This window comes from Lagenorhynchus albirostris, chromosome 5 (assembly GCF_949774975.1).
Source record: "Lagenorhynchus albirostris chromosome 5, mLagAlb1.1, whole genome shotgun sequence".
NCBI classification, from domain to species: domain Eukaryota; kingdom Metazoa; phylum Chordata; class Mammalia; order Artiodactyla; family Delphinidae; genus Lagenorhynchus; species Lagenorhynchus albirostris.
The window spans coordinates 69,124,575-69,136,304 of record NC_083099.1 but is presented as its reverse complement, the minus strand read 5'-3'; the positions used below and the strand labels follow the sequence as shown (position 1 = coordinate 69,136,304).

At 37.7% G+C, this 11,730-nt stretch overlaps 1 protein-coding gene across 3 annotated transcripts in view; it reads right to left on the bottom strand.

Annotated features, from left to right (window-relative positions):
- Nucleotides 1-1,599: 1,599 nt before the first annotated feature.
- Nucleotides 1,600-11,730, bottom strand: part of CCDC50 (coiled-coil domain containing 50) — a 65,835-nt gene continuing 55,704 nt past the window's right edge. For all 3 annotated transcript variants that reach the window (XM_060150285.1, XM_060150286.1, XM_060150287.1), the window contains 2 exons: nt 9,747-9,853; nt 1,600-7,929 (listed from right to left, as the gene is read on the bottom strand). In XM_060150285.1, coding sequence (XP_060006268.1) covers nt 7,910-7,929; nt 9,747-9,853 — 127 coding nt within the window. In that variant the 3' untranslated portion in view covers nt 1,600-7,909. The remainder of the gene's footprint in view (nt 7,930-9,746; nt 9,854-11,730) is intronic.

Here is an 11,730-nt window from a genome sequence, read left to right as displayed (position 1 = left end):
GACCCAGCCATACCCACAAAACCCACCCAGGCATATTGGGTACCTCCTGCCACAGATTAAGAGGAGCTGCCTTAATTACATATTTAATTTTTTAATTGACTTTTAGGTATGCAAACTTTTATCCCTGGCAACTTTCACCCATTCTTTAGAAACTGAAATCAACACATCACATTTCTTCAACTAAAAAATACTGTAATGTCTGCATATCACCAGTGCTCCTTAGGTGTCTGGTAGTGATACACAGTGTAAACCTTAAACAGAGCAAAGAGCAATTTTCCTTAAGCAAAAATTAGTTTATATGGGAAAAGCAAAGGACTTGCAATTTGGGACAAGCCAACTATGTTGAAACATAAGCAAGTCTGGAGAACAAATGGGGAGGGGTTGTTTTGAACAAAAGTTCACTGGAGGAGAATGAGATTTTGAAGTGGTGGCGGCTTCTCATTGGCTGAAGATTAGGGCAGCTTACTGTTGCCAGGTGAGAGAGGATCTCTTCCTCCTTCCTGCTGAACTATACAAGCTGTAACGCGTGGCACGTGCGACAGCCCTCCCTTCGTGGCTTCCCAACTCCAATTTTGGATTAGGTTTCCTTAACACGTTTTCACAACAGTATAGATGTATAACTGAGATCACTTAGAGTCCCTGTAATATTTGCCAGAGAAGGAAGTGAGGTCTTGAGTCCGGCCGAAGGAAACTAAATATTGGGTTGGCCAAAAAGTTCATTCAGGTTTTTCCGTAGCGCCATGAAAACCCCGAACGAAGTTTGTGGCCAACCCACTAGTTACCTCTTTAAAAATCAGTTTAACAGTCATTGAAAATAGTATCTTATTTTTGTTATGAGGGGTTTTTTTTTGTTTTTGTTTTTGTTTTTTTGCGGTACACGGGCCTCTCACCGCTGGGGCCCCTCCCGTTGCGGAGCACAGGCTCCGGACGCGCAGGCCCAGTGGCCATGGCTCACGGGCCCAGCCGCTCCGCGACACGCGGGATCCTCCCGGACCGGGGCACGAACCTGTGTCCCCTGCATCGGCAGCCGGACTCTCAACCACTGCGCCACCAGGGAAGCCCGTATCTTATTTTTAAGTAACCTGCTACATTTCTGCAGAATCAGTGTCCTCATCATGATTAGTCTAGTAAAGAAAATTAGATAAAGAAACACCTCATAAAGGTAAAATGTTAAATGCTGGTTATTATTAATGTCTATTTTTAACATCCATGGACTGCATGTGCGGTGCAGACTTGGTTTTTGGTCTCACGGAGCCTTTGATCATTCGGATTATTGTGTGAACATCCACTTACCTGTTTTTCTTTCAAATACATCAACCAAGCCACCAATCACCACACACAAAACAAAGCCACTTCTCTAACGGATTTTTTTTTTTTTTTTTCCTAACGGATTTGGACTTGGGAGTACTTGTTGAGAATGTTAATGTACTAGGAAGTATAGTGTTGTACATGGTTACAGTAACCAGAATAAGATAAAAAGCTACTGTTATTAAACAAAGATACATTCGGGTTAACTTTGTAAAGAAGAAAAAACAAATGAATATTCCCAGATCTTCCCAAGTCCTTGAATGTGGTAAAGAAAACATGAGACAGAGACCATTAACGTAATAAATGGATGACTGTATTAAGAGAAAAGGACAAGATTGGTGTTTGCCTCCATCCGTTCAGGAAAACAAGCACACGGACTTATACAATACTTTGGTTTAAAAATGATTCATAATATCAATGTTAAACCTGATATTGAAAGAATCCAATGGGTCACAAGGTGTAAAAAACGAACCACTGAAACACAAGCTTGCATAGATGAATGAATGAAGATGTATAACTGGCACTGAAGGGAGGCTTGAGCACTGGATTCTGAATGACGTTAGCACCTCAGCCGCCCAAGACAAAAGAACGTCTCCAGCACCACATTTTTCACTTTCCCCAATGAGGTCATGAGCAGAAACCTGTGCTGTATGAAGGTGGATTGAAACAGACTGTTTCCATCAACTTCTTCCAGAAGCGTGCACACATACCCACTGGTACCCAACATCAGTCACCTTAAGGCAGCCAGTGTCCCTCACAGTTTCACTTAATCTCTAGATAGGCATGTGATTTGAGGTGGCCTCCTTGTTTTCTGTCCTCAGACTGGCAACTCTATTCCATTAAGGTTCTGTTCAGTTCCATGAAGTAACTATTTCAAAGCTGCCTTTCCCTCCGGGGCTTGGCTACAAACTGATGAGCACTTGAGATAACATCTCACTTGTTTTTTAAACATCTACTTTCCAAATGTCAAAGGGCTTTCTTACCAAAGCATCCAAAACCTCTGGGCACTGTGCAGTTACCTCTTGCAAGAGGATACTTTTCCAAATTTTGAGACAAATGACAGCACCACCTCAAATTTCCTGAGCAACTTGATTTATATGAACTCCTATACTTTATAATTCGGCACCTTTCAAAATACAATAGTGTTGGGATGGATTCTTCTTAAGGAAAACCGCATTACAGAGAATTCTCATTTTGGAACATCATTTTTATATGCTATCATAATACTTCATGAACTAAATATTGGGTTGCCTTTAAGAGGCAGGTGAAAAATATAGCTATATCCGAGAAAGGGCATTTGGCTTTCAGTCTATGACAAAGCTGAAGGTATAGCCTATGGGGATTTCAGAGGCTAATTCAATAAGAAATTTTAGAAATTCTGATATCAAAACCCTCTCACTAAATTTAGAAAGAGTTAGAAACTCTTTTAGCAATTATGGTCTGAAACTCAGTGCAACAAAAATTTATCCTAAGTATATGTATGATGTGTAATAGTATATTCTCTCAACTGTCTTCTCTTTGCTGTCCTTAACCCTTGCTCTTTTGTGAAGGAAATGTCACTTGACCCCTGTCTTTCAATTCTTCCATTCTTTCTATATGAAACTCAGCAATGAATCATGGGGCACTAAGTTACACAATTAGTTCTGTTCTTATCTGAAACGCCTTATGCTATGAAAAAGTTACTCAAGATGAGAGAAACATTTTCTAGTTTGCTGAGAATACACAAAAACATTTAAGTCTATTAGGAACATATATCTAGGCAGTGTTCACACATATTTAAGGGCAAAGAGAATGATTTTTAGGAACAGACATTTCCACCAATCAACATGATTACTTAGATGATTGTGTTAGTCTGTAGCATCAAATACAACCCTAAAACACACTCTGGTGTCTCCCCTACCATAGCAAAAGTTTCAGAGTGATTTTCTCTTAAAAGTAATAAAATACAAACACTCTTCATATCAACAAATCTCCCATTTGAGTAAATGTCTCTGTTTTGTTTGGTTTTCTTTTTTTGTTAATGTATGCATTTTACTATATAAGAGTGTTGGTGAAATTCTTACAAAACGTAATGACTTCACACTGCATAAGAGAACCTTTGGAAATATCTTCTACACAGTAGCCATAGAAAAGGAGGACAGTCAACTCTCAATTATTTAGGAAGTGATCACCTGAAGAATCCGGTCAGGAAATTCTCTCTCGCCTACTACCAGCCTTCTTGGTCATGCCACTGCTCATTCACAGATTGAGAGGCGATTTGAAATGGAATGACATACCTATCAGTGTGGACGTCACTCACAGCTTGGTGTGAGGATGTCCAAAGCTTCTGATGATGAGGATGTCTGGGGCTCACCTGTGAATTTTATATCTCAATGGAGAGTTGACAGTCGTTCACATATAGGAAATACAGTACACTGACCTTGGTCAGAATCAAACTAATTTAAGGCAATACTGCTCCTCACAGACATTGCTGGCATACAGTGCAGGTCTCCTAAGAAAAGTGACTGTAGAAGTGAGGATTTCCTACTTTACCCTTTCCTTCTTGATTTCTCTAGAAATAAATTCAGCATTTCTAATGAGAGTTAAATGGCAAGAGTAACAACAGCCTCAACTCTTCCCTTTACAGTCTTATTATCCTCAGGGATAAAAGAGACTCTTCCCAGAGAACTCTGGGTGACACTGGGTGCCCCGTGCAGTATTATCAGGCCAGTCTCCAGTTTGCTTCTCCCTGCCCAGATGACCTACTATGGACTAGGGAGAAAAAAAGGATCCTATCACCAGTAAGATAAGCAGTTATGGCTTTAAGACTCACAGGCACCACCAGATAGGAGGAAAAATGGGATCATTTTATCTAACTTTTCTCTGACTCCAAGCAGTAAGCAATGGACAAAGTACTCCAAAAATGTTTTTGTCTTTGTTTCTTTTCCTTTTCGCTCAAAGAGCAGGTTTTGATTTCTGTATGCTTGTTTCTAAAAAGCCAGTATTATCAGAATATAGCACACTATGTAACAGTGAAATCTACCTGAAGGATTCCCTTTTCCGTATTAACGTCCCCAACATAATAGTGCTTTCCCAAAAGGGAAAAAAGCCTTTGAGTGCAAGTTCTATCTTGTTCTCAGTCCTTCAGAAAGCTGCTTACGCAGAGGTCTTACGTCTTTATGTGGCTGAGGATATTACAGCCAATCACCACAGTTATCTTTCAAGGAAATCATCACTGAATAAAGGAATCATCTTGGTACTCCCCAACGTGATTTTTATGTAAAGACAACACTCATCAAAAATCAAGGCCCTAGAGTGTTAACCACTTATGTGGCAAACTAAATGCACCATATTATACCAGGTGTTTCCAAAGAGCAATCTGGTACAAGACAAAATTCAGAGAACATTTGACAGTAGTAAAGAAAAATAATCATCAGTTGACAGTTAATTAGTTTTACACTGAAAAGTCCCAAGATTGTGCGAAAGGTACGGACAATGCCTGCAACGGATTTATTCATGGTCCAGTCCCACTGTGGGCCACAGTACAGAAGAAAAGGGGAAAACAGGTCTGGTTCCTAATTTCCTCGTGAGTCCAGTGGAACACAGGCCCAAGTTCACACATTACGGAATATGTTGATCTAGATCCAAGTGGCCACTGCCATTCTAAAAAGGTTTTCCTCCTGGGAGCATCTATCCGTATCTTTTCTAATTTAGACGTTTCTCTATGATCAAAAACCATATAGTCTTTTCTGCAGTTCATTAGTCTGTTGCTGGTTGTTGTAAAGTCACTTGGGAAATAGTAAGTCCAAGACTTTGTATGCAAAGTCACCTTCTAAAAATTGCAGTGTTATTTTAAAGCATGTGCAGCAACCGTCCAGTCTCCCAATAAAATTATGTCTAACAATGGTTAGACAGTAGAGTCACATTATTTTCAACTCAGAACATTTAATCTTACCCTTATCTAACCTTGCTTCCAGGCGATGACTTACAAAAAGTTAGGTTGTGGCAATGGGGTGTGCATGTCCAGTAGCCTTATGATAAGGCTCCACAACGCACTGTGCTCATTCAGTGATACTGATGTTAATGAGACCTGGTCTCCACAGAACACAGGTATGGAAACAGAGAGATTTTCTAAAGGCCAGAAGTATTAGTTTACATCACAACATTAAAGCATAATACATTGTGGGCTTAAAAATTAAATTGCATGTGTTCCAGCAGTAGGAACAGAAACAAAATAAATGCTTCCATATTTATATAAAAATGACAAAGTGAAAAGCAGAGAACACAGTGAAGAATGTCTGGCAGTTTCTTAAAATACAATTGTTAGTTGCTTCTATAGTCTCAAAGATAACAATTACACTATTTGAATGAGAGTAAGAGGAATTCGACTGGTTGAATTTGATCTGTCTCCTTACTCACAGGGAAAGGATTATTCTGATACTCCTTAAAGTGTTTGCTTTACAAAAAAAATTAAATTAAATTAAAATATTTAAAAATTCTAATCTTTTAAAAACCTTAAAAAAAAAAACAAATTTTCAATACAGATGCTGAATTTGTGTGTCACGAGGGAAATACCACCTTTGGTCACTCACTAAGACAGCTGAAACACTAACATCCTGGTCACGTGTTAACTCACCTGACATTTGTTTTGAGTAAAATGTATCCAGTTAGCATTTTACAATAATAAACATGACTGGATGAAGTAATACATGAGAGGCAAGAGAAACGTAGAATTTGAAAAGAAGAACTGATCATTGTATGAGATAGAAAAATAAACATTTATAAAATAAAAATATGGCAAATGTTGCCCATTTGCCTGATTTTCAAGTAAAAATATACTGTTTTTTTTTCTTTAAAGCTACCATAAAAAACTTTTTAAAACATGAAGCAAAATCACAGGGCAGACAGAGAAAAATATAGCATTACTGTAAATCAACAGTACCTAAACTTTGGATATTGAAACCACCCTCTGGAATTTGACTTAAGGCTAGGGTCTCCGTTTGGTCTGCCCTTGCCTATTTAAATAAAGACTTTTTCTCGTTCATTTCATCCTGGACATTCAAAGTCCTGTTATTCTTCCTTTCCCCAATTTTCTGAAATGACTACATCCTTAAGGGTTTTGTTTCTTTCTAGATTATCATTTTCCCAAAACTTAATTCTTAGATATCTTTTACTTAAGTTCACACAGTCCAAAAGCTTTATGAAACTAAAGATCTTTCTCAAAATGAAAAACCCAAATCTGCTCTGAGAAACTAGTCTAAAAAGCTTCCTGAATATTGCCCAACTTTAAAGACTATCTCAAAAGATAAGGCAAACAGAAGCCAGAAAAGAATGGATTAACCGTTTTTCTCAAGTCACCCACAGATTTCTTTCCTAAACAAACATCACACTAAAATGCCAAAAACGTCAGATTCATACAATGAAAAATAACAGGAAGTCAGGCTGAAAGGATATTATTTATATATATAGCATGACTGATACTTATGTTAACTAACTAGTATGGGAAAAGAGGCATTTCCATGAGGTTAGAAGATGGAAAAAAATTCCATATTTCTTGAAGAGGGGTTTAAAGGTCTGGCAAAAAAGGAATCCAATGCCCCTGTGTCATTAACAAATGCGTAGAACCAAATAGTTGGATGAAGAACCCCTTTATCAACTTCATGCCCAATTAATCTACTTATTGACAGATACACAAAATATTTTTGAGAGGTTGCCAACATATGCTGCTATGATCAATCTTACAGCTACAGAAAATGATGGCAGCACCATGTATATAAACATCTTTCCAATTCCATTCCCTTCGGCTTTATAAGTAAATGTAAAGTAAGAGAAGGGATACAAAATTTTTCATTTTCAGTTTTTCGATTTTCAGTTGATTTTGCACAGACGTTAGTTAAAACTTCACAGAATTAAATTTTTGCTAGTAAATACTAATAAATGGTCCAATGCCCAGAGGCTTCAGAAAGCCTTGCTATTGAGGAGGCAATGGCAGCGACGGTGTTAGTGAACGACATCTAGGCCAATCTTCCCAGGAGGGCATGTAAGGATACGTAAAACCTCTACAGTCCTGGTAGTCTGTTACATATTTCAACTGTTCCAGGTTTTTGTTTTTTTTTTTAAATATTTTATGGTTGTGATTTTTTTTCTTTCCTTGAATAGTAAAAAGCAAATGTCTCTGTCTTTTAATATATCATACACTAATGAACCAAAAAAAAAGCTATTTCTTATATTCTTTTATTCTGCATTGCATCCAAACATTGTGTTACTTTGATCATTATCTCCACAAAATTCTAATTGCTAAATAAAGCCTATTCCCTAGATATCAATACTCCATACCTAACGAAAATGGCATTTTATAGAGCTCTTAGATACTATATCCCAGGAAGCATATGCAGCATAAAGGTGGCCAATATTCAGAAGCTAGATTTTCTTGTACTGCCCACGTGATCAGGAATAACCAAAACATTTTAAATGAATGAAAATTATTTATGGTCTAAAAAACACTTGAGGATAAATCTGAGGAATACAAAATATAGGAGAAAAAAATAAGCATGGAATGCATTCTGTATCATCCAGTAATTTTGCTACAGTGAGTCCGTTTTCAAGGCAGGTTCCTAGGTTTTTACGGCTTATAATGGAAACCTGGAGAGAGAAGGAAAAAAGAAGAAAAACGATGAAGGAAAAATCTCTGAGACACTTTTTCTCCCTGCTCAGGTAAAATAATTTACCTATATTTATATGCATTTCAAGTGGTTCATATTTTGTTTGTTTTTGGTTGTAAGAATACAACTGGCTCTCCATATCTGCAGGTTCCCCATCCACCATGGACTGAAAATAGTCAGAAAAAAAATTTCCAGAAAGTTCCAAAAAGCAAAACTTGAATTTGCCATACGTTTGCAAGTATTTACAGAGCATTCGCACTGTATTACGTATTGGAAGTAATCTAGAGATGATTTACAGTTTAGGGGAGGACGCGTGGCAAATGCTATGCCATTTTATACAAGGGTCTTGAGTATCTGAGGATTCTGAGATCCTTGGGGGTCCTGGAGCCAATCTCCTGCAGATAACCAGGTTGAATTTACATTCAGAATCAATGTGTTATTTTAATACTATGTATCAAATGTATGTCAAGGACAGGAAGGCACCTCCTAAAAGTGATGCATGTATATAATTTGAGAAAGAACCTCATGAACTTCCTCCAGTTAAACAAGGGATGGTAAAAAGGCCACCAACCAATGGAAATTGTAGTGTATGGGTTGTTTTGATAATATTCAACTAATCTCATCTTTTAAGTAATGTTTTTTGTCTTAATGTCAACATTGGATGAATGACAGAATGATAGGGAAGCAGGAGAAGGAGAGCTTTTAAAAAAATACAAATGTCTGGCAAAACCTGCCCCCGGAAATTCTAATTTAATTAGTCTAGAGTTGCACCTGTGCAATGGTATCTTGTAATCACCTCAGAAAAGAAAATTTAAGTAAGTTCGGGAAGGCAATCATTAGATTTGGGAAAGGATAATGAAAACATCACCTAATAAATCTTCAAAAACCGTAAAAAAAACCAAACATCAATTGATAAGACCTAATCTTTGTAAAGTCTGTTGCAATCTGCTTTCATATATTTTACTCATATAATCCTGACCATGCTGAGACCATTAAAATCACCTCCATTTTTCGATGAGCAAATTAATATGAGAAACTACATTTTCCTCACTCATTTTATGACTGTCATAAAAATACATCTAAGGGAACGCATATGGTTAGTAGAGGAACTAGACCCGATTATTCCTTTCATTTTAAAGATCTGGTCCAACTTAGATCTCGTATTTTTTTCTCATGTTCTTTGTCCCATTTTTCTTCCATGTGATGTGTTTTGTGTGATGTGTGTATGTATGTGCGTATTTTAATCTAATTAAGAGAACCATGGGCAGATGAGAAACAAGAGCCAAGACAGGAAAAGCCCAGTAGATCTAAATGCGGGACAGTCTCCCTTTAAGAATCTGATAAAAGCTATGAACGAACTCTCTCCGGACCCTTGAACAATGTGGGGTTTAGGGGTGCTGATTCTCTGCACAGTTGAAAATCCATGTATAATTTATAGTTGGCCCTCTGTATACACATCTGCAGACTCAGCCAGTATGGATGGTGTAGTACTGTAATATTTATTACTGAAAAAAATCCATGTATAAATGAACCCCTGTGCAGTTCAAACCTGTGTTGTTCAAGCGTCGACTAACTGTACATAGAAAAGTCCTGTATTCAGCTTAAGGTGTTTGCTTTCTGTTTTTTAATCATTTTTGTTTGTTTTCCAAAAAATGAAGACTATTACAATGATCTTCCAAGAGGAAGAATAACTTATTTTTCCACTGTAGTGATCTATAAGACAGCATCTGGCTTTTCCACCACAGCATGAGGATTATTAAAACGGATCTGAAACCTGACCATATATATTTTTATTACCTTTATGAGAAGACTCTGACTTTGAGAAATGACGTGTGGAATTATGCTGGTTTGTAAAATGAGTGTAATCCAAATCCTCAGCCTCTGTCATGGTAGGTGGTAGTGGCCTGAAAAAAAGTTAGAATTTAAAGAGATACTCTAAGGAGTAATGACAACGATTCCACCTCTCACTGGATCTCTTGGCAAAGACATTTTCAGTAGAAATACAAAGCCAGGATATTTTAGAATCCTCATGTTAGTTCCTGGCCAGTTACATGACCTTGGATAAATTATTTAATCTTACTGTTCCTTTGTTCCGATGCACATAATTCAATGAAAACAAATATTTTCTGAACACCTAATATGTGTGAGGCATTGTGCTAAGGGCTAGAGAAACAAAGATTAATGTTATCACTGCCACTAATGAGAAGTATACTTTGTTTTGGTAGGTATTATGAAGAAAAAGAGAAAGAAAGGAAAGGATAGAAGGGGAGAAAGTAATTAAGGGAGAGAGGGAGGCAGGTAAGAAGGGAGGACAGAGAGGGGACGCTGGCCAACACAGAAAATTTAGAGCAAAGTTCCTTACACCACTAGGTGGCAGAGTAGAACTTAGAGAAGGAAAGGGCAGTAATACCAATTACATGTGCAACTTTTCATGTCAAAACAAGACAAACTGTAAAAATAAATTGGGAAACTTTTAATACTCCAAACTTTGTATTATTTTACTTATATAACATAAATTTTTACAGACATTTGGCACTGATAAAGATAGAACGAAATCTCTCCCTTTTTTTGGTTGTTGTTTCCTAAAGGTGTGCTCAACATTTGTGTTAAAGCATGGAACCAGATGAGGTTAAGACCTGCCAAATATACAGCCACGTTGTAGGATGCGTCGTGTAATTATATATGCAATATGGAAAGCATAAATATTTTGAAGTTTGGAAAGTTATGGTCGGTTTGGGTATAATGGGTTCTGTCATATAAGAATGAGGACAAGTGTTCAAATTTCTCACCCTGACCCAAGCAGTAGGTATCTCCCTGGGTAGTCAGTGTCTGGAAGAGATCAGCATCAGATGTAAATGTGTATATATATTGAGGGCTATGCTATGGGCTCTACAGAGACAATCTCAACTTTCAGAATGAGTTTGCAGGGTAGCTATCATCCACATATTTCAGAATTAGATTAGGTTAGATCAGGTAAGCGATCTAAGTTCACACAGTTGGTTAGTGGTAGAGCCAGGGCTCAAACTCAACTGGACTTCAAAACCAGTGCTCTTAACTACTATACTATGCTCTGCTACACAGGTGTGTATTTTTATCATTAGCATTATCTGCGTTCAAGATTATACAAACACACACACACATACACACAAGCACATATACTCCTTATACTTTCAAATGGTACGTGGCATATGTTTTTATACTTTCTTACATTTTTATACACATATGATAAATATGAGTGTAACAAATAACGTGGCATTTTTCTTGTTTTTCTTTTTGAACCATTTGTTTACAAATATTAGAAATCAAATCAGTGTTTTCCTTTCATTATTCATGGATATTTATAACATTCGCCTTTAAAAAGTAACATAACACTTGGCAGGGACAGCTGAGACAAAGCAATCTGACTCCAGAATTAAGAAAGTTAATTAAAGAAGTAACTTAGGCTCAAGAAAACAGGATTGGTAATCAGGGTGGCAGGCTCTATTTTGTACTCTTTTTAATACCCTCATTAGGTGACTGGAAACTGGAGAAACACAAGCCAACTGGTACTGTCAAAAAAAACTCTATGTTGGGCTTCCCTGGTGGCGCAGTGGTTGAGAGTCCGCCTGCCGATGAAGGGGACACGGGTTCGTGCCCTGGTCCGGGAGGATCCTACATGCCGCGGAGCGGCCGGGCCCGTGAGCCATGGCTGCTGAGCCTGCGTGTCCAGAGCCTGTGCTCCGCAACGGGAGAGGCCACAACGGTGAGAGGCCCGCGTACCGCAAAAAACAAAAACAATAAA